Source organism: Parasteatoda tepidariorum, chromosome 7 (assembly GCF_043381705.1).
Source record: "Parasteatoda tepidariorum isolate YZ-2023 chromosome 7, CAS_Ptep_4.0, whole genome shotgun sequence".
Lineage (NCBI taxonomy): Eukaryota > Metazoa > Arthropoda > Arachnida > Araneae > Theridiidae > Parasteatoda > Parasteatoda tepidariorum.
In genome coordinates this window covers 73,547,958-73,572,948 of record NC_092210.1, presented here as the reverse complement: position 1 = coordinate 73,572,948, position 24,991 = coordinate 73,547,958, and the positions used below count along the sequence as shown (strand labels likewise).

The 24,991-nt window shown below is 29.8% G+C and overlaps 1 protein-coding gene across 1 annotated transcript in view; it reads right to left on the bottom strand.

The window, feature by feature from the left end:
• Nucleotides 1–5,139: 5,139 nt before the first annotated feature.
• The window catches only part of LOC107457525 (rho-related GTP-binding protein RhoE-like), a 250,055-nt gene continuing 230,203 nt past the window's right edge, over nt 5,140–24,991 (bottom strand). The window contains exons 3-6 of the mRNA XM_071183629.1: nt 20,274–20,361; nt 14,644–14,753; nt 11,697–11,831; nt 5,140–8,689 (exon numbers count right to left, since the gene is read on the bottom strand). Of these exons, the coding sequence (XP_071039730.1) occupies nt 8,435–8,689; nt 11,697–11,831; nt 14,644–14,753; nt 20,274–20,361 (588 nt within the window). The 3' untranslated portion in view covers nt 5,140–8,434. The remainder of the gene's footprint in view (nt 8,690–11,696; nt 11,832–14,643; nt 14,754–20,273; nt 20,362–24,991) is intronic.

The following is a 24,991-nucleotide window of genomic DNA, read 5'->3' as shown; positions in this document are numbered from 1 at the left end:
TAAATTCTGATATTAGACACATACCAGTGAAGTGGCAACAACTTTTTATTTCTTAAATTTTTTTTCGGCTGACCAATCTGTGTTGAGGTAAGGGAACTGATCTTCTATCAGAAAGGTTCTGAGTTCGAATCCCGGACAGGACATGGATGTTCTTTTATTCTTTGTACTATCTGTCCTTACTGTGGGAGCAACGTTGGCCCACCTAATATGGTACCCCTGAAAGAGTGGCCAACAAATCTGCAGCTCAGATGCCTGTATTGAGGAAATGTCATTCCCCAGGTGGTCATTGGAAGAAAAAAAAATTCTTAAATTTTTATTTATAATCATAATTTGAGACAGTGTTTACTCAGTATTTTAGGCTTATTTCTAATTTATTATTTACGTGTTCGGATGGACATGTAAAAAAGAAAAGAGCACACCCAATTATAGCCTTTGCATGCATCGGGCGTGTTCAAGTATATTATTTCATCGATTTTTGTTTTATGGAACAGTGAATTTGAATTGAATGAATTTGATGTGAATTTGAACAGTGAGCTATGATAAAAATTATATAAACTATTTATTATTTAATTTTAATGATTAAACAAGGATTGCATTGAAATAAAGTATCATTTTGGTGCACGGGCTTAAATCAGAAATACTGGTTGATAGTTTAAAACTGAATTACTCATGGTTACATAATTTTCATTGATTATTGATATTTCATTTATTGTTAGTAGAAACAGCCATTGCCTAAAACTCCGTTTCAGCCTTTTGTATGTTGTCCAAAAATATAACAATTATTGATTCACAGTCATTAAGGAACAAACACATCTACAATATTTACTGATATAATGTTCACGACAACGAAGATATCTACGCAGGCATTTAAAAATTTGTACCTAGATCAATATGGATAATAAGTTCATTGCCAAATAAACAAATTCTCATAATACTCTGGAAATAACATTTTACATTTAATAATTTACCTTTATATTGTTGTATTATTTCATCGTGTCGAATTGATATCTTTATAAAAACTATGTTAAAGCTAAAGTTTCTTAAAATTTAACAAGGATTTTTAATTTTGAAAAATTCTTTTTCTGAGTTAATAGTCTAAAAATTCATAACTAAATCCGACTCAGCATTATATGTATTGATATTGAGGAGATATTGATTTTATAAGGATTCGAACACCAAACCAGCCAATTTAGCATTTTTTCTATGGAAATAAGAACACGCTTTACAACAGTTAATTTAAAATGCAAAAGCATATCTCATTTCTTATTTAGTTGAAAAAATAATTTATTACATTTTATTCTACTTGGACCCATATAAAATCGATGTTAAACTTATTACTGTAAAAAAATTTAATTTCTCTGCTTGAAAGTTAATAAAATACTAAAAACTGCACTAAGCTAAATGGTTTACATCTATAAGCTATAGCCTATACAAATCCGCATGCAAAAAGTTTAAACTCCATAAATTAATTAAGTTTATCTCACTGTAAAATATATGCGTGTAATCTTATCCGTCCATGTATCGTTCGCATAAATATGCAAATTTCATAGTAAAACATAATTATCTAGTTCAGGACCAGTGAAAGGAGGAAGAAGATATTCCCCAGTGCAACCCGAGAGTTTACGTACGCTCTTTTTCCATTTGCATCCAAATAGAGTCTCGGTGCTGCCATCTAGTGTGGTAAAAACTAGACGTCCAAATTAACATGGCCAACGGTATCTCACCCATTGTGGTGGTCCTGAAAGTATAGTTCTATTTTATTNCATTGCCAAATAAACAAATTCTCATAATACTCTGGAAATAACATTTTATATTTTATAATTTACCCTTATATTGTTCTATTATTTAATTGATATAACTTGTTAAAGCTAAAGTTTCTTAAAATGCAACAAAGATTTTTAATTTTGAAAAATTCTTTTTCTGAGTTAATAGTTTAAAAATTCATAACTAAATCTGACTCAGCATTATATGTATTGATATTGAGGAGATATTGACTTTATAAAGCTTCGAACACCAAACCAGCCATTTTAGCATTTTTTCTATGGAAATAAGAACACGCTTTACAACAGTTAATTCAAAATGCAAAAGTATATCTCATTTCTTATTTAGTTGAAAAAATAATTTATTACATTTTATTCTACTTGGACCCATTTAAAATCAATGTTAAACTTATTACTGTAAAAAAATTTAATTACTCTGCTTGAAAGTTAATAAAGTTCTAAGAACTGCACTAAGCTACGTGGTTTACATCTATAAGCTGTAGCCTATGTAAATCCGCATGCAAAAAGTTTAAACTCCATAAATTAATTAAGATTATCTCACTGTAAAATATATGCGTGTTATCTTATCCGTCCATGCATTGTTCGCATAAATATGCAAATTTCATTGTAAAACATAATTATCTAGTTCAGGATCGGTGAAAGGAGGAAGAAGGGATTCCCCAGTGCACCCCGAGAGTTTACGCACGCACTTTTTCCATTTGCATCCAAATAGAGTCTCGGTGCTGCCATCTAGTGTGGTAGAAACTAGACGTCCAAATTAACATGGCCAACGGTATCTCACCCATTGTGGTGGTCCTGAAAGAGTGGATACCACTTCTGGGGAACGCACTAGGTCTTCTCATCGAGAAGACTGATTGTGCAGCTCATTGGAAATAAAATAAAAAACTTTTTCCATTTAGTTTTGTTTTCATTTAAAAATTCATATAAACCACATTTAAATGCGCTACAATTTTTTATTAATTATCATAGTGCCTAATATATATATAATAATGCATATAATAATGCATATTATATATATAATAATATAATGTAATAATGCATATGCTGTAATAAAATGTGCGTGATATTTAAATAAAAGCAATATCAAAACTGACCCTAAACGTACAAAATGCTTTCTAGAAAACTCCTAACAAGAAAGCTACACCCACATAAATCATTAAGCATTCCATCCCTTTCCCACTCCGTCAAAATGCAATCAAAAACCTAGAGCTTAATAACTCATGTGTTCAATCCTCTCGAAAAAGTCGAGCAAGCTCAGTTGTTAAATACCTTGAATAAAGGAAAGGAAAAAAATGAAAAAAAATGAAAGTTCATATTGAAGGTCTGCGCCAGAAAGATGCAAAATAATCATAGGGTTAATAGCATATGGACGATGAGTTTTGAATTTTGAACTTTTGGCAATGTTTCTCAAGATCAATATTGACTAAGTATGTTATGAATTCTTACAACAACATTTTTCAGTCACTTCACGAAAATATATTATAACAATTAATATGCTCTTAAGGTATCCCTGAGCATAAAATTTCATTTTATAAATCATCCATCTTTAAAATCAAATGAATGAAAATAACAATGAAAAATAACGTAAATTTGAAATGTTTAAATTAAAGTAGTTATTTGAATAAAATTATATATCAGTTAAAGTTGGTGTTTATAAATGGATAAATTTTTTAATGTAGTATTGAAAATCAACATTGAGTATATAAATACAATTATTTCATGAACATTCTGATGTAATGGTATTAGTCACGGTTCTGACAAAAATGGGCATGTTCTTAGTTTCAAAGAGTAATTTGCACAGAAGTAAAACAAAAATCCAATAAAAAAAGAAATAAAAAGTAAGCAAATGGTAATAAAATAGTTCGTCTTAATCTCTAACGCAGATCTGATCAGATCTGTAAATCACAGCAAATTAAACCTTTAAGTATTGTTTATACTACGATATGTAATGTTTCAGTTCACCAAAATAGTTTTCATCAATATTTCCTTTAATCTTTTCAGAAGATAGGAAGCAAACAAATACTGATTTTACTAATAAGAATAGTTGTAATCATAAAGAATTTAATGATAAAAATCTTTCGAATTCAGATGATGAATAAAATTTCAAAAACACTTTGGAGAAAGCATAAAGAAAAATCATCCTGTTTAAAAAAAAAGGCATGAAATTATTGGCATGCTTTGAATCAGATCTTTTTGTTGCAGCCCTTCTTCATATTTTGCATTTTTAATTTGTCCAGTTCACATATTTATTAAAGATTTATATATATATTTAAAGATACAGTAGAAATACACATGTATTTTGAAACTACAGATAATTTCATCACAGTTCGATGCTTCAATCAAAATTATTTTTATGAATTTAAATATTTTCAACTTTTTTTCTTTTTCCCCAAATACCTTGAAGTAGATGATAAGAAGAATAATTTTCATTAATATTGGCTTATCACAATAATGGGGTTTTTAAGAAGACTATTTTTCCTATTCATCACAACCATTCTTTTTTATCGTCTTAGTACTTCTCAGTGCTAAATTTTTTGAGTTTTTATAATGGATGGTTATGCTGCTGACATTGAATGATTTAAGCGTATCAAGTTACTTCTATCAAATAATAGACTTTAGTGAATCGGACTAAATGTAATAGCAAATATAGATTTATATTTGACTCATATTCAGTAAAAGCTTTAAATTCCAATTGAATCTAATGAATATAAATTATTTTTAATTTTAAAAAGTCGCCACATTTAGCGTTAATAGGCGTTATTTAGTGAAATCATTAGATCAATGTAAAGCTGCTGTCATTGCATCGGTAATCATTGCACATGCTGTCATTGCTTAAAGGGTAGCTTCGCTTCGAGTATAAATTGAACATTTTATTTTATCTAATATATATACGGAAACAGAGTTTCTAGAATAATAACAATGTCTAACTGCATTTCTGTGCTTTTCTGAGACAAATTTAAAATTTATGAAATGATATTGTAAACGACTTTCATTGTAATTTAATTTTTAAAAATTAATAGTAATAAATAAATATTAATTATATATATTAATTTAATTAAAAAAATTTCAAAACAGAATTTTTAATTTTGTATTTTAATTTTTTTTTATCAATGAAACTCTTATCTAAAACATGTATTTTCAGTTACGTGTTAAACTGTTAAATATAGCACAGAAATTCTGATTCTTGTATTATTTTTGTTTAGAATTCATGGCAATTTTGTACAGAATAAAATATTTATGAGCACTCAGCAAAATTTTATTTACGCTAATGATGAATTACTCAAAAACTCAAATTATATTGCTAATATTAAATGATTTAATAAATTTTAGTTATTAAATGAACAACGTTTTGCCTGATCTTAAGACATTTTTCTATAATATTAAAGAAACAAGTTCCACTAAATCCTTTAACAGGTATTTTGCATTCTAAATTATTTGATGAAGTTTTAGATATGTTGTTCCAAGTTCCAAAAAGAGTTCATTTAAAGATATATTTTATGAATATTTAATTTTTCTTTCAACGCTGCATCTAAAAGATTTCGTCCTCTTGAATTCGAATTTTAGTAAGGAAATATAATTTTTAATAAAATGATAGATTGAGAAGTGTTTTCTAAATTTAAAGCAAAGTAGAATTTTAAAAATGTGATTTAAATATTTATTGATTTGTTAAAAAACAAGGTTTTTAATTTTACTCTATAATAATAGCGTATTTTTATCAATAGGTCTTAACACGTATTTGTATCAATAGTTCCTAACTTTATTAAGTATATAATAGCAATGTTTCTTGAAAGCAATTAATGTACACTTTTTTTCCATGAAATAGAGACATTGTTATTTTCATGTTCAGGAAAACTTTTTCGGAGAGGCATTTCACTGGTATAGAAAATGGATCTATTCCATTTTAATTGGATTTATTAAAATTCCTCTGAGCAGTAGTACCGGCTCTTTCATGAACTTAAAGTTGATGCCTTTTCTGACATCAAGAAATTGGTTTCCTATTATTTTTTTTAATTAAAAAAGTATGCATGGTTGAAGGCTCAAAATACATTTTGAAGACAAGTAATACACTATTTACCAATAAGTATTTGGACACCTATGCTAATGACTATATCTGCGGTCCTGAGATACGTCACGCCCTCCTCCAGTATATATCGAGAAGGGAACAACATCGGCATTAGTCCCTACAAGATGCCTACTGCACTATTTTGGATGACAATGTAATTTCTACGTTGTGGCGAATTTACGGGGTGGGCCCCTGTTACTTCCAGGACTACAATGCCAGCTTTCATGTTGCGAGGGTCATCAAGGCTTGGTATGGTGCCAATGGGGTTAATCGAACGGTCTGGCCTGCCCAAAGCCCAGACCTGAACCCTATCGAGAACCTCTGGGACAAGTTGGATCCCCGAATTAAGGGGTGCACTACCTGACCAAAATCGGTGAAGGAACTTACATGACTTCTCCAAGCCTAGTGGAAGAAAATACCACTAGCCGTCACACAAGGACTTGTGAAAGTATACCCCGGAGGGTTCACGCTGTAATTGCCTCTCGTGGAGGCTCAACCAACTATTGATTATGAATGAAATTTGCTTTCCATTTCAATCACACGTGTCCAAATACTTATTGGTAGATAGTGTATATTGCTAAAAACAATATTTTTTATAAACTAAAATCTTATTCCTTCTCTTTTGATTTTTTAAAACAATGCCCATTTTTCAGAAAACTAACAAAGTGAGTGTTTCACAATAGTGGCAATTTAACTTTAATACAAATCTATGAATCAGTGCAATAAAAAATTTCAAGAGCGAATACATACAACATCTCATGTTTTCTTTTTCTTTTTTGACGTCATTTTCTACTTTTTAGATAAACGTTTTGGAAAATGCTTCATTCTTTGTAAATAGAATATGTGATATCTCTACTCTCCACAATTTAGCCTCAAACCATACTTTTTCCCTGCTGAAACGTACTGCTGTAGAAAAAAAAGTTAACTTTAGTGAAGCTATGGCAACGGAGAGGGAAAATGTGTGGAGAAACGAGAATACGTGTACATTTGAGTCATCTATTCTATTTACAAAGAATATTGCTATATTACTGACACTTTGCTCTCGTAAATTTCTTAATTTCTTAATTAATTTGAGTTTTTTTTCCCTTGCCGCGTGTTATATCTTTTATGTCTGATTGTTGCTTCTATGTCCAAAAGTATAATCTCAGACAATGAAGTATATTAAAGATTTTTTTTTCTTTCTTTACAAATTTATCGTTTCTCTTGACAATTAAATTTTATATTTTACCATTTTTTTCATAAATTTGACAGACAATCCTCGTATATTTTTCAAATATACGAAGTCATAATGGAATTCTAAAGAAAATGTAAAAAATGCAGCTAATTTAATAACACAATACCGAAGAGTATCGTGTTATTTGTTACAAAATTTATTCGCATATGTAAGTCATGCTAATTAAATTAAATTTTCTAATTTGCGAAAAATAATTTCAGGTATATGTTTTAGATTTAACACCAGTTAACTATTTTAACCCGTTTAGGACCGACTAAAGAAGAAAAAAACGGTTTCCCAAGCTCGCACACTCCAGCAATATACGTACTAATACAAGATGTAATACACGAGTACTAATTTGAGATCACTTCCGTGTGATCATTGGCTGCTGAAGCCAGTAAGGTCCGTCTCATATGATACTGTGGGCAGTTAGGGAAGAATCACGACATCACGTAAATGTGATCACTTCCGTGCGATCATGGGTCGCTGAAGTCAGTAAGGTCCGTCTCATATGATACTGTGGGCAGGTAGGGAAGAATCACGACACCACGTAAATGTGATCACTTCCGTGCGAGCATGGGTCGCTGAAATCAATAAGGTCCGTCTCATATGATACTGTGGGCAGTCAGGGAAGAATCACGGCATCACGTAAATGTGATGATTTCCTTGCGAGCATGGGTCGCTGAAATCAATATGGTCCGTCTCATATGATACTGTGGGCAGTCAGGGAAGAATCACGACATCACGTAAATGTGATCCCTTCCGTGCGAGCATGGGTCGCTGAAGTCAGTAACGTCCGTCTCATATGATACTGTGGGCAGTTAGGGAAGAATCACGACACCACGTAAATGTGATCCCTTCCGTGGGAGCATGGGTCGCTGAAATCAATAAGGTCCGTCTCATATGATACTGTGGGCAGTCAGGGAAGAATCACGACACCACGTAAATGTGATCCCTTCCGTGCGAGCATGGGTCGCTGAAATCAATAAGGTTCGTCTCAAATGATACTGTGGGCAGTCAGGGATGAATCACGGCATCACATAAATGTGATAACGGTCCAGAACTGGTTATATTACTATATGTAAATTTATAATTAATGTAATAGTTATTTGGATTTAAAACAATAAGTTCATTGAACTATACTTTTAAAACATTTCATTTTTAATATTTGAAGAAAATAAAAAACCATTTATTGTGAAACACTCTGTAATAATATACTATTTAAAATTAAAAACAAACGTACCATTTAGAATTAACTTTTCAAAAACAAACGATAACTTAAAATTCACTTTGTGAATGATCTCATCCACTGTATTTGTATCATTTTGAATATTTCGACTGGGTACGAAATATGACACGGCGGCATCACTTTATATCTCACATTAGTGAACAATTTCGCGTTCTGTCTCTTAGATCATCCTTTATAACGTCTTTGTTTTTGTATCTGCTTCCTCTCGTGTTTATTGTAGAGAGTGGGGATACTGTGGCGCTGCGTAGTATATGATTCTTGTTAAGCTTCCCTAAGGCAGCCAACGCTGATATCTCGAATGCTTCTCGGGCGCTAAGCGTGGATGCCCTCGAAGATGTCTCTACGTACGTTGTGGCGTGAATTTGGCGCGATACACCAAGTGCCTGCGAATTAAAAAAAATGTCATGTTATCATAGTGTTATATTAAAAACAAACTTAATGAAAATTAAAAATCTGTTTTTCTAAACAATACTTTTTCTTGTGTAGGCTAAAAATTATTGATACACCCAGTCGCAAACAGATACGCCCAACAACAAGGGGGGAAAAAACTAATTATATTCTTTGAAAATAGAACAGGCCCCTCAAGGATACGAGATTTCCCCACTCTCAGCACTTTTCTCCTTTTCATTGTACACCGAAGAGTCATTACATTATGACCACCCTGTTAATAACATGTAGGGCCACCTTTAGCCCTCAAAACTGTTAGCACCCACCGTGGCATTGATTCCACAAGGTGCTGTTAGGTAGTCTGAGGTATCTGTTACCAAGTGCTCACCAACTGGTCCTACAATTCCCTCACATTGCGAGGGGGTAGTGTGGCAGCACAAATTTGGTTTTCCAAGTCGGACCACAAATGCTCTACTGGATTAAGGTCAGGTGAGTTTGGGGGCCAAGACATGACTTGAAAATCACTGGAATGTTCCTCGAACCAATCCATGACGATTCGACCCTTATGACATGGTGCATTATCCTGTTGGTAGACACCATCCCCCGCAGGAAAAAATGTTGCCATGAATGGGTGAAACTGGTCTGCAACTATGTTCAAGTAGCTTACAGACGACAGGGATTGTTCTATGAGGATTATAGGTCCTAATGTGCCCCATGAAAACATTGTTCCTGGGGGAGAAACCATGAAAACCTGGGCGAGCCCATTGTTACGGATGGAGGGTGATCATAATGTAATGGCTCTTCGGTGTATACTATCTGCAATTATAGCTTTTTTCCACAAATCTAGCTTTTAATGCCAGTATATCCCCACTTCTTATTGAAACGTACTTCCGTGGGAATAAAAGCACGATTTTTGTAATAATGGTGAGAGAAAAAGTGTGGAGAGTGTGAAAATCGCGTAACCTTCAGGTGCCCATTCCATTTGCAATGATTATAGTTATGATAATTTTATTATATAGCATAAAAATGTCTAAGTTGACGCCACTTCATTTACCTGTCCACTAGTAATCTGACAATGATAAATCAGTTACAGATAACAACCAATTGGAATACATTTCTATTGGGATGTAACTATGAATTGTCCAATACGAATGGGCTCAAATGACGATTGATTGATTTATTCCATTCAGTGATACAGTTCCATCTCTGGCTTGGACATCTTTATTAACAACGAATTTTTTAAAATAAAAAACGTGGTAAGAAACAACTAACGTGTACTCGAAATGTATTTCTGGTTCTCTTATTCATTTATTGTATAAGTCTTAAAGAATGTATTTAAATTTCATTTGTAGTTAAATTGGAAGCATAATTATCCGAAAATAAAGAATTTCCTTCAAAAATATCCATAACTTCTGCATGGGAGTACTAATATAATAGAAATCACTAGAAGTAATTAACATACGGTAAAATTAGAGTATCTGATAAATTATTGTTAAAATAAGTAAAAATAAATAAAAACAGTGCTACTAGTATCTAACATAAGAAAATATTTTGTAAGTTGCGCACATTTGAAAGAAAAATAAGGAATTTTGAAATTTACTCAATTCACATAAAACAAGCTATCAAATAAATCAAAAACCGAATACATTGATAGAGAAATGCATTTCAGTTTAACAATAATGTTTAACAAACTCATGATAATCGATTAGATTTTAAGCTTACTTTATACACATTATATAAAAGACCATTCTTTTATCTTTTTTTAAAAAAATTTTACACAAATTCTTGTATTAAAACTAAATGATAAAAATGAGTTTAAATTTGCGAGCCACAAAGTTGAAAGAGCTTGAATAAATGGTGTTTAGCTTTTCTTTTATTATAAAACGTTTTGTTATTCCTTTTTTAAAACCACCCAAATAATGCAAAACAATTTTTTAAAAACTTTCTGTCGCAGCCGGCTTAAAGAAATTCAAAGAAGTATAATACGACAGTAGAAATAATAAGATTGGCAAAACAACAATAAAATGAAAATAAAGTAGATAAAATAGATAGGAGGGAGAGAAATTAAAGAAAAAGTGTACTCGTATAATTTATATACAATGCAAAAAGTTTAAGCATATCTTGAAGCAAAAAAGTCCGTCAAGAGAGCAGTAAATATAATTTTTTAAGATCATAAATCTTTTAAAGCATAATGAATAATGTAAGCACATTCATTTTTCTATAGAAAATTCCTTGAAAAAATGATAATTACAATTCTTATTATTCCATTTGATAATAGTCTTCAAAGATAATTAATACATTAGAGGTGAAGCCTTTGAGCTTTTTAAAATTGGCACTTAGAACGAGAAATTCCGATCATTAGAATAAAAGTTATTTCATAAGGCATAGTGTTTCGGATTCAAGATCTTGCACTCAAGAAGTGTGATATTTTACCCTGATTAAAACATAAATTACATTACATGCTTATTATCTTCCCATAAAACGATCTAAATAATTCTTTGGGGCCGGGATAACCTGGTCGGTAGGACGCTGGACTCATGTCCGAGAGTTCATGGGTTCAAACCCCACAGGGCCGAAGTTGTAGTTGGTGACTGATGCACGTTAAAATTCTGTCGAGTCGCAAAGTCCTTCATGTTCCCATAATAAATCAATGCCTCTGGGGATACTGGATTAGAGGTCGATCGCTCTCTGATTCAGGTCAAAATTACGATCTGTGGATGAATGAATAGATGTTTGAATGGGTCCGCCTTATAAACAGGTGTGACGTGGCAGAAGTTGAATTATTGACCATAGATTGCGCCACTGAAAAACAAGAATCGCACACTCTGCCTTAAATTTGCTCGGTTTCACCAACCAGGCTTGCCCGTGTGGCAAGTGGCATTAGAGCCAACCAACCAACCAAATAAATCTCTTAAATTTATTTTTCAAAGTCACATTAGTTCTGTTTCTAGATCTCCTTTTGATCCATTCCAAAAACATAAACAAACTTAAACCATTTATTACCTGCTCTGCTGTAACAGGCACTTTTTTCTGTTTAGCCAAGGCGCACATGGTTTCTGCGTCGTTTCGAAGGTCACTTTTGCAGCCACAGAGAATTATGGGAATGTTTTGGCTGTGTTGTTGAATTTCAGGATACCACTACAAACATAACAAAGTATAATGCTATTAGATCTAAAATTTGGTTATTTGATGAATTTATCTGCCTTATTTATTAATTTTGAAATTTTTTAAATGCACACACACTATGCAGTCAGGGTGTTTTGTAATCACCCTCTTACATATATTATAAGAAATCTTATCAGAAAGGAAGTAAAAGAAATCACATCAAATAAGAGTAACAAATTACTATTTAAGCTAAATTAAAAGAATATAAATGTATAGAAAGCTAAAAAAAATCACATAGTAGCAAATTATTCCTGTTGAATAATCAAAAATAGGTCACGTGGTTCACTGGATTTATTTATTTTTTAGTTAATATAGCCATTTAAAAAATTTCCTTTGTATTTGCTAAGTTCTAAGAAAATAAATAAAATCTAAGAAATTTGTCAAGGTATGAATAATATTTTAATGGTTTAATTTTATTTTTTTTAATGATAAGATCAAATTATGCTCTTTAGTACTTCTTTTCAATTGAAGCTTATCAATTTGCCTGAATGTTGCAGTTGACTTACAGAACGACTTACAGCTATTTTCTCCTCTCTTATACTTCCTTTTTGTTACCATAATACTAGTTAAAAATGTAGATTGTTTTAAGTTAAAAATTAGCTTTGTTTTTTAATTATAAAAGTGCTAAGATTTCTAATTAAATTTAAACTATGAAAATAACAAATACATTTTGACAAAAAATTTAATGTTTTCTTAAAGCTTAATGTTTGATAGCAGTACGAGGAAGATTTCTTCCAACTTTAATTTGTTGACTTTTAGTATTTCATTTCATATTAAGTTTTTTAAAAGAAATATAAGTAGATATCAATATTTGTATGACTAAAATTCAATAATTTGCAACGAAAGAACATTTAAAATTTAGATCTATTGTGATCATTCCCCTCGGTTACCTACTTTTTATTAAACTTTATTTCGTTATATAATTTAACTTAAAGCATTTTTTGTTAAAAAATATTTGCGTAAATTTCAATAGAGTGTGAGCTTTGCAACACATTTTTAACATTAATTTGAAATATAAAATATTAAATTAAAAACTTTCCATTTTTTATCCCTTAATAGTAATAGAGGGAAACTTTTTATTTTATTTTTTAAAATTATAAAAATAATAATATAGAAAAATAATTGATAACTACATCTTGGTAACAGAAACGTAGGTTACAAAAATTGTGATGTTTACCATTTGATATAACTTGTTTTCTTAATTGAACATTTTTGAGCATTTGTAACAGGCTGGAATATATTGCAGATTAAATTTCAATGTTTTATTTTTTATTTTATGTTCTAAATCGGAAAGAGCACTGATGTTTAAGCTTTATGTGCAAGAAACATTCAAATTGCAGCTGAAATTTTTATAAATGAAATTTTAATATTTAATTATTTTGTTGTTAATTATCAACTTAACAGGAGTTTTTTTTTTCCATTTGTTCTCAGAAATTTCAATTTGTTCGAAAAATATTACAGTTAAGTGGGTTTTTTTCGGGATTTTGCTTTAACTTTTTTTGCCTTAAATTAAGATTACTTTGTCAAAAAATTAATCTCTCTGGAAATTTTATAAAGTCGTGCCTTACTTGATGTCAAACGTAACAACAAAAGAAAGGAATTTATAAAAGTAAAAAATTAAAGGAAAAAATTTGATGTTGCTAGATATAAATCATATTTATATCGAAATTTTTAAGCATAGAAAAATTCAAGAAAGATAAAAATTGTTTTCAATTTTAACTATTATAGAATAATAGGTTATCATTACGGATTGTTACCAAGTAAAATTACTTCCAATTTATTACTAATTATTGTGTTACACATTCGATTATTTCAAAGTTTAGGTTATTTTTCAAGTACAGTTGATTAGTTTTCAAGTCCAGGCAACCATCCCTTTTGTTAAAAATTACATATTGACAAAATGATCTTATGCAAAATTATAATAATTATATATTTTATAAATAAAATTATCTCTATTTTTGTGATATATCGGTTTTGAAGAATAAAAATCAAACCATAGGCCGCTAGAGGGGTTGCTAATCAGAGAAAACATGTCTCCTAGTAATATAAATGTACATTTCGATAGATTTTGACTTCGTTTATTGTGTAAGCTAAAACCATCAATTACCTCAAAACGTTATTTGTATTAAACTGTAGATACTATATTAAACTGGCGAAGCGGAACGAAAATTCTTAGAAACATTATCGTTTCTTCCAGCATCTCTGATTATTTTTTTCTTTTAGCGCAATTTACTGGTTTTTTGTGATAAATCTAAAAGAAAACCCTAAAAATAATTATTATTTATTGGTGTTATGAAAATTCGTAGAAAGTAAGACAGTAACAAGGAAAAAAAATACTAAAAAATTTTTTAAATTATGTTTTTAAAGCTTATTAAAAGATCGAAAATTATTTCACTTTAATCTGAACTGAAGCAAAAAAAAAAATGTTAAGGGTATCACTTTCACAAAAAAAGAAGAAAAAAAACTTTTCTTCTTGAATATTTTCTCTACAGTAAAGTACAGCAAAAAAACTTGAAATCTTGAAATTATTAACAATTAATGCTAAAAAGATATTTAAATCGCAGAACTATAAATCAAGAGGCTGCAAAAGAGTTGGGTTCTTTTATGCTGTGAATGAAAAAAAAGTGGAATTCAATTACTGCAGTCGTGGCCACATAATTTAAATTTTTGTTTAAGAAACTATTAATTTGTTTTTCCGATCAGATAAGTGCAGGAAAAAAAATGTCATAGATAAAAAAATATATAATAGAGTATTTATAAAAAATCACATTCAACAAGGTCATACCTTATTAATTATGCTATCCAGAGTTTCTGGACTTGCTATAGTGAAACAAAGCAGGAAGACACTTGCATCTTTATAAGACAGAGGTCTTACAGTATCGTAAGTGGATGTTCCTAAAATAAATGAAATTTAATTAGCATAAAAAAAGTGACGCGTATGACTTTGTAGCTCAGGAAATAGAGCACTCGCTTCTCAATGAGAACACCCAGATTCGAACCCTATCGATATCTGGTCGATATCAATACCTTACTCAGCTTGCAACGACCACAGCGCTGACAAAAGATATCCTCATTGGCAGACGGATCATGAGTTGGAGTCCCCTTGACCCGGCTAAATGTAGGAAGTTTTCGTGGTTTTCTTCTGCACGTAAAGCAATTACTGGTTAGTTCCATAAAAAAAATCTCCCACGAAAAGCAAATTCCTCCGTATGCTTGATCTAGGAATTCCTTTGTGTTCCTGATAGAGCTGAAAAATAGAAGGCTATGGAGTTGAACATCAGTAAAAAGAAAATTGAGCTGGCTGTTAACGAAAAATAAAAATTTAGAAATTAGTGGTGTGGAGTTGCGGTGGCTCAAGGGATAGAGTGCTCAGCTATTAATGAGGTGATCCAGGTTTGAATCTCAGCGATGGTTGGGCAGATTTAAATTCTGACACCGACTCGCAGTAATCCCAGTGCTGAAGTCAAATATTCTCAGTGGTAGGCGAATCATGGATTGAAATTCTCCTGCTGTCAAGGTAACTTTTAGGTTTTTGAAGACAAGTTAAGAAGTTTTTTCGTGGTTTTCATCGTCATGTAACGTAAATGCGTGTTTAGCTCCATGAAAAAAGTTCTCCGTGAAGGCCAGTTTATCCTAATGCTTGATCCAGAAGTTCTCTTCTTCTCTGGGTAGAGTTCAAAAAGGTTCAAAATTACAAGGAGTTGAACATTGATAGTCGAATACCCAAATCTGTGATGTGATTCAGTTGATTTGCTCCTAGTGCGTATCAGTTTCAAGTTTAACTGCATAGCGTTTAAAAATTTTTTAATTTAAGCGATTACCGATTACTTATGGAATGGAAATAGTTTATATATAGGAAAAGCTTATATTTATAGGTAACATTTATTTTGTAATAATAATTGTTGTTTATACTGTATAAATTATTTCCTCTTATGTAAGCATAAATTAAAGCAATAAAAAATGTAATTCAATTCAATGTTATAAATTAAACATTTATTATTTATTATTAACAAATTAAATATTTATGAGAATTTAGAATTTTTGGAAGTAATGTTTTTTAAGGTATTGGTACACTCAGTCAAAAATTTTTTTTAACATACATAGTAACATATCTAGAACAGTTTTAATTTCCTCCCAGAATTCAATTATAAGTACTAGATATATAGTATAGCTGCAATCTTTAAGTTAACTAATTTAATTAAAAGTTTTCCTTGCACTTATGTTTTTATATGTCTGACATTGGATTTCGCAATATTACCTTTAATAAATTGTTAGCGAATTATAATATATGAAACGGATTACATTACAAAACATTTTAAAATGAACTATGAAGAAATTTTATATTCATTGATTTCTAAATAGAAATATTTGCCACAAAATACCGCAATGAAAGAAATATTTTGAACTGTGAAATAATTTGTCTATAACTTATAATATACTCAAAAATTTATAATTAACTCAAATAAATTAATAATGTAATATTTATTAAAAATAATACTTCAAGAAAATAAAGATAGTAATGACAACAAATGAATAGCTTTTGGAAATTAAAAAAAAATATATATATACAAGAAATGCTCTCCTTAAATTTCCGTAATTAATGCAAAAACCCGATTCAGATCTCCGTAAAAATCTACTTATGCAGAAGTGCACTCTACTTTCATCACCGTCCAATATTTAATTTAGATAATTCAATTATTATTCTCAAATATTTTGATACAGAATTCATAATTCTTAGTTCCGAATTTACCTTATGTATTGTTTAAATAATTGAATAAACAAAACTTTTACGGAATTGATTACGCAAACAAAACAATATCTAATTGTTAGTAAGAAAAAATGCATTAAATCACACGTTTTCTGGTTTTTCTATTTATACTCCAGTAATTTTTTATTTAACAATTTTTTTTTTATTTCCAACTTTAGTTGCACAGAAGAAAATTCCAACATATTCCTGTAATGCGGAGCATAATAATTGAGTGTTGCTATCGAATTTTCAGTTGTTTCCTATTGTTTGATTCCTAAAATATTCGAAAGTAAATATGTTGGTGTTTGAATTGAGACACCCCTGGTTGCTTATCTAAAATATTTGATAACCAATCCCTGATATATGCGCATATAATTTGGATCGTTAATAATTTTATTTAACGCATATGTAAATATTTGATTTGTCCTTCAGATAAAACATTTCTTGAAAAATGTTTATCTTTCTTTTCAAAAATAGAAAGAGGAAAAATATTTGCGCCGATAAGAGAGCTGTTAGATGCCGAAGAATAAAGGATTAACGGAAGTTTAAAGTTCAAAAATGATTTTGTAAAGCTGTATAGGATCTATAGGCACGCATTTTGAAATACTTAGAATTCATAAATTCAATAAATGTAATTCATCTTAAATTACTATATTCCGCATGTCTATACCAGCTGTTTAATGTAAAAAGGAAGTCGTATAAAGAATTTATTTAAGCAGTAACAAATCGTTAAAATGTCTAAAAATAGAAGGATTTCGCAAGTGTTGCGTATTTTTTTTCAATCTGAGCATCACAGTTCATTCATGAAAATTTAACAACATATCGCAATTGCACTAAAGGTTAGAAGATAAGGAAAGCACTCATCATGGTAAACTGCACAGTTAGTTGTAATAAATATGATGCATCTGAAGTAAAAAAAATATTAAAAGAATTTAACTACAAGTAAAAAGAGCTTTAGAGGATTTTTAAAATGGGAGCTAAACAAAGCTATTCCATAAAAACGTTGATTTTAATAGTAATTGACGTCAAAATGGTCTATAATAGTGGAATTATAAAAATAATTTTTAAATATTAAACGATCAAACTATCGGGACAGAAAGAAGAATGAATTTTTTAATGCTTTTATTTACTGACTACAAAATATTTCCTTCGCACTATTTCTTAAAGTATTAAATCAACTGACTACAGGACTTGAATGAATGAATTTTTTAAAGCTTTTATTTATTAGCTACAAAATATTTCCTTCGCACTGTTTCTTAAAATATTAAATCAACTGACTATAGGACATGAATGAATGAATTTTGTAAAGCTTTTATTTATTGGCTACAAAATATTTCCTTCGCACTGCTTCTTAAAATATTAAATCAACTGAACATAGGATCTGGAAGAAAGAGTTTTGTAAAGCTTTTATTTATTAACCGGTAAAATACAATATGTTTCCATCACTGAGAGAGAAATTATAGTCAAAACTACCAGATAATATTTGAAATTTACCTTGTTTTTCTCGTTGTAGGAACACCAAAAAATTCGGTAATTTTTATTGAAATGCTACAGTAATGATTTTGGAAAAATTAACAATAAGATAGAGTTTGACGTTATGGTATAAAATTTGGTAAAAGTGGTAAAATTTGATAATTTTATCTAATACTTTAAAGAAAGGCATAAAAAACGTTTATTGGTAACATATAATTTTGAGCTTAGTATTTTTCATTAAATGTGAGGTAATAGTTTAATTTTGAAAACTAGAATTTGGGATAAACCATTAATATATGAATGGAAAATTACCAAATGAGTGATTTCAATGCTGTATATTTTGGTTTTATTATCCAGAATTATAGTTTTTTATGAAAAATATTAATATTAGACTGTGGAGTAATTTTACCACAATTATTTCTCCTTTAAATCAAATGGCTACAAGAACTGGATGAAGGTATTTTTTAAACATTTTACATTATAAATTTTAGATTGCAAAATATTTCCGTCTTTCTCTAACTATATATTACCTTTACTTATAATGAAATTACTTATCATAAAGTTTATAAAATTTAATTATAATAAAATTACTTTTCGTTAGTCAACATTTTGTGTTGAAAAATTTATGTTCGTATAAGGAACCTTTCAACAAAAGAATTCTAGAGTTCTATGTTCTACTTATTTATGTGACTAACCGTTTCTATTTCCAAATTTTAAATATTTTGTTTTTGAAGAGGAATAGTTCAAAAATATGACAAAGTTTTAAATTTTACATCAATGACACACATCTCATTATAGATACACAAACTTAACAATATGTCATAACTGTGTTTGTGAATTATTATTTTAAAGTGATCATTACTTCTTTTAAAATTAATAATTTCGCATAACAACTTTAAAATCATACTGAAATAAACAATAATAAATACCTAGTTTCAAGAACACAAAGATCAGTAATTTTTCAGAAGTAAAAAAAAAAAAAAAGATTTAAACGTAGTTTTAAATACCTGAAGTGTCCCAAAGGGTGAAGTGAATTCTGTAGTCTACAACNAATGATTTAAAAGTAGTTTTAAATACCTGAAGTGTCCCAAAGGGTGAAGTGAATTCTGTAGTCTACAACACAGTATGTTGCCGTATATCTCTCAAAGCCCGTTGGAGTGTAAACCTAAAATAAATAAAATAAACTGTGTTAAATCTTAACAATTGACTTTGTTTCCGAATTAAAAACAAAACATTTATTACTCTATTTTCAAAAATCTTTAAGTTGACAAATGAAGCATATTATGTTATTAACACACTACGAATTGTTTTATCATGTTTGAGTACTGAACCATAAATAGTAGTTTAGAGCTGTTTAAGTATTGAACCTTAGAATATTGCACCTTAGAACATTTTAAATTTTTATTTAATTTTTTATTATAACAGAAAGCAGAAATTTAAAAAAAAAACTAATTATTTTTTGTGGAAAATACATTATGCATTTGTTCATTAATTTAATAGTTTTATTTTGGTAACAAACTCTGTCATGCTCTCCAGAAAATCTTTCTAATGGAAGTAAAACATTGATCCACAGTAGCACATATTCGAGTTAACGTGATCTGTTGCATAAACATTGGATCGGTCCAAGGTACAATACAGAGACTAGTTCAGGATACAACAAGCATACACTTTTTTTTTAAATTTTTTGCGCCAATCAAAAATACTATTTTTTTAAAAAAACAAAAATGTTATTTTATATAAAGAGAAGGACATTTTGGTTATTCTCTCTTTATCTTCAAGTCTAATTCTGTTTTGCCATTAATTGTTTATAGGGTTTTATTTTTAAAACATACTAATTAAAAAACAACCATCTAGCATCTATAAAGCAAGAAAAGTCATCACGCACACTCTTTGAAAACCTGAAATAATCACCAAGACTGCAGATATTACCTGTCGTTACAGATATCAACTACATATACTTATCACTGACGACCTGATGGCTGAGTGGTTAGCGTGCCTGACTGCGGAGCTGCCGCTGGTCGCGGGTTCGAATCCTGCTCAGGGCATGGATATTTCTTTCTCTCTGTGTGTGTGATTGTGACCCGCCCTATAAACGGGTTTGTGGTTGTGTGACGTGGGCGACGCTGATCCACCGCCGTGGCTTCGCCACAGGTGCCCACTGGGTAACGAGAAGAGNTAAAAGTAGTTTTAAATACCTGAAGTGTCCCAAAGGGTGAAGTGAATTCTGTAGTCTACAACACAGTATGTTGCCGTATATCTCTCAAAGCCCGTTGGAGTGTAAACCTAAAATAAATAAAATAAACTGTGTTAAATCTTAACAATTGACGTTATTTCCGAATTAAAAACAAAACATTTATTACTCTATTTTCAAAAATCTTTAAGTTGACAAATGAAGCATATTATGTTATTAACACACTACGAATTGACACTCTTTGAAAACCTGAAATAATCACCAAGACTGCAGATATTACCAGTCGTTACAGATATCAACTACATATACTTATCACTGCCGACCTGATGGCTGAGTGGTTAGCGTGCCTGACTGCGGAGCCGCTGGTCGCGGGCTCGAATCCTGCTCAGGGCATGGATATTTCTTTCTCTCTGTGTGTTCCAAGTCCTTTCTCCTTTGTGTGTGATTGTGACCCGCCCTATAAACATGTTTGTGGTTGTGTGGTGACGTGGGTGACGCTGCTCCACCGCCGTGGCTTCGCCACAGGTGCCCACTGGGTAACGAGAAGAGAGTAGCAGTTCTGGCATTTCTGTGGCAAATGGGACAACCTCCAAGTGTCCGCCATTGAAAAAAAATATTTATCACTTACTGCAAAAATTATCCACTAATCCAAAACAGGGAGAGTAGTACACTACTCTCCCTGTTGTTAAGTGAAATAACAAATTTAAAAAAGACTAATATTTACCCGTTAAAATGTACTGGCAATACAAGAAATATATTTTTTTTACTATAAATTCATAGTTCATCTTACGAATTTATGGAGGAAAATGCTGCATAAAACTCTGAAGAAAATGTGTACAACAGGATTTTAAATTGTAAAGGAAGCCAAAGTTATTACCTGATTAAAAACTTCACGTTCTTCAAAATTATACAAAAATGAAATGACAGTCGACAGTTTCAAGCGCATCAAAAATAGTCACTCATTTTCAAGACGCCTATTTTTTGTTTATCCATAGGAGCCCATTCGTTAAATTCACGCCTGTCAAGTCTTGAATATGGGAACCTAATTTTGATGCGCTTGAAAAACGTATATTGTCATTTCATTTTTGCATATTTTTGAAGCGCATGAAGTTTTCAACCAGGTAATATACAGGGTTAATTCATAACTCCTTCCGCTTGTAAACGCCATTTTTCTTTACTACAACTGGCTTCAGTGGTACATATTACTGCCATCTACCGGCAACTGCGTAAATTAAAACTTCAATACTTTCGGAATAATATCATACGTTTTTTTTGTTGCCATATTCGTCTTCGTTTTTTTACTATAACGCTTCGAAACCCCAGAGGGAATTATGAATAACCCTGTATTATCGCTTCCATTTCTTGCTATTATTTATTTAATCAAACCCATTTCAGGTGTTATGAAACTCCTATAATGTTCTTTTACACTGCTTAGTGTAAAGTAGCTGCAACCATATTTGTTATTCAGTCACACTGAAATTTGCAATTACTGTAAGAATTGATGTACAAAGACGTCGTTAAAATTATTTTTACGATACAAAGTTACGTAGGAATCATTAATTTAGGATGCAAATATACCCTGTAAAAATTGATGTAGAGTAGTTGCCACCAGTTTTGGTGCTGAGGTGAATTAAAACTTTTTACACTACTTATAGTCACATTTTTTATTTACTTTTCACTGTTATAGAGTTTTTTTATTTACTTATTCATTTTTGCTGTGTTTACTTATTTTTTATGAGCATTAGAATCAATGCATTAGCTTCATTGCAAAAACATTTAGATTAAAAAGCAAGCACACTTCTAGAAATATATTTACACTAATTTATTCAAAAAAATTGTTACTTTGTCAATTTTAAATAATTTTCTTGCACGATAACTACAGTTCGGTGCTTAAAAATGTATTTTCAATGGTTTTATATTTTAGTTTCCAATACATTTTTTAATACCGAACTATTGTTATCGTGCAATAAGTTTTATACAATTAGAAGAATTACATTTGTTTGAAAGAATTAGTGTGATTATTTTACTAAAATTGCGCTGGTTTTTTAAATGTAATGCCTTTACAATTGAGCTTTTAAATCGATTTTAATTCGCCTGAAAATATGTGTTATTAATAAACAGGCACGCAAGAAATGAATAAATAAATAATTAAAACTATAACAATGAGAAAGTAAATAAAATTGTGACTGCATACACTCCAAAACTTTTAGTTTATCTCAACACCAAAAATTTTGACAACTATTGACCGAGAAATTTTTCAATGTACATAAATTCTTAAAGTAAAATTGGTTTGTTAATCATGTTGTTACACACAGCACAGTGAGAATATTTAGGTGTTTTTGAATTAGGCTTAACAAAACAGAAGCTAAATGTTCTAAAAGTATTTAATATAATTTACAGATTTACTTAAATATTCATATGAGAACATAATAAATAAACAATTAATAATAATTAATTAACAATTAATAATAATTAATTAACAATTAATAATAATTAATAAACAATTAATAACAATTAATAAACAATTAAGAAACATGCATGCTTTTATAACAGTTAACCTATGTTACTGTGAAATGCTCAGCAGCGTGCGAGATTTAAACAAACAATTTAACTAAATTCGTATCTATGAACGTTCTATTCGGAATTAGATTGAAATAAAGTATTAATTAGCGCAATTTTTTAAGTTTTTCAACACCAAATTCAGATAGGTACTGTACCACATTTTTTTCTGAGTAGAACAAAAATAAATAAATCATACTTTCTGAAATTGTACTTTTCAGATATAGTTTACTATAATTGTTAATTTGAAAGTTAAAAATCAAAAATGAGATGCAAAACAAAACTATTATTAGTTTTTTAAGATAAACAATCGAAAGTTTCAAAACTGAACCTTTAAATTTTAATAAGAATGCAGACTGAACTATAAGAAACAAAAATTTTCTATAACGATGCAGTATATTTTACAATTTAATTTGAAATACGTTTCGAACGAAATATAATTAAAAATTAGTTATGAAATAGGATACTGACATCATTTATTAAAAATGAGTTAGTTACGAAATGTCAAACTAATTTATTTTATACTATGCACAATTGATACATTTTGAAAAGACATTCACAGTTTTCAGACTGTATAAAATTTGTTTATTGGAATAATTTATTATGATTTCCTGATATGAAATATGAAAAAGAAACTAAGAGAGACTTTTGTCACGTGATGAAACATTCATTTATTTCTAAAAATGTGTAGGATTTTTAAATATTTGTTACGAATAAAGAGAATTTAAATTAGTTTCTTGCAATAGCTGGACAGAAAAGTTCTCAAACATGTTCATTCTGAACTAATTTATTTCTCATTGTTCAGGAATAGTTCACTAAAATTTGCATTTAATATTTTTCATTTGCTTTCTTAACTTATGAGTAAAGTTTTTCTACAGCATAAACTATTTTTTTTGTATTCTAATTGCAAAAATATTCAAAATTGAAGCAGCATTCTTGAAGCATGAGATGCACTGCTTATAACTTATTGTTATAAAAACAGTATTTTTTAATTCGGAAAAATAAGGTCAAAATAATATTAATGTTATTCTCAACAGCATCAAATTATTTTTTTTTATTATATTCCACAATTTTTAACATTTTTAAAATGGTAAAGGAAAAACTATAATGTGTTGTTTTCTCAAATTCTCAAGACATGTTTTTAATAAATAAATATTTGTCTTTAATTTAATATAATTTTTATATTAGTAATTTTTTTTTTAAATATAATGTCGAAATTTTATAATATGGGCTTTTACAAGCACATAGTACTGCCTTTAAAATTTAAGCAATTTATAATAAGCTTAACTATATCAAGCTTATTTTTAAATTAGAATTATTATATTAATTCTTTAATCTGTTAATTTTTTTCAATTGAAAATCCTGTAGTTTTTTAGATAGATGAAATGTTTCAGACATTTTATTTTACTTCAAGTATCTCACCAAAAGATTGTTTTTACAACATGTCAATGATGATAAAATAATACTACAAATGAATATGAAAATATATTTATGCCCAAATATGCCCAACACTATGCCAATTAGTTATGCCCAAATATTAAACATTTCAATCTTATTTAAATTATATAATTCATTTATTTGGGTATACACTACAGGTATTGTACCTCAATTAAAAACACAAGAGAGCAAATCAAAAAAATATATTTCTAAAATTCAGTTTCAAACTGGAAAAAAAAACCCAATTTCATGAAATTTTCTTCGATTTCAATGAATCCGGGGAAATTTTCTGATCGAATTTTCTGTCAAACTGAGGACTTCGCTTACTTAAGGATACAAATTTAAAGCATTACCCTTAATGAAACTTACAGGTCCTCCTAATTGATGTGAAAATACAACATAAAATAAAAAGAAGCATTAGTACTCAGACCAAAGAATCAAATCCGTGAAACTTGATTGATAATCAAGAACTCTAACACGTACCTGTATTATCCCTTCATACAATGTAAAAGGTTGAAAAACCAGGTCAAAAATATTGAAGAGCTAGTCGTGATGTTTCAGTGGATGAAAAGAGTAAAATTGAGATTACAACATAATTTATCAGAATGCTCTAAAATGACACAGGAGAGAGGAAGCAGTTACGTCAGATGTTTGAAAGTTCGCGTTTTGTTAACAAAAAAAACCTGTTTTTGAGACAAAATTATCTATCTAATATATATATATATA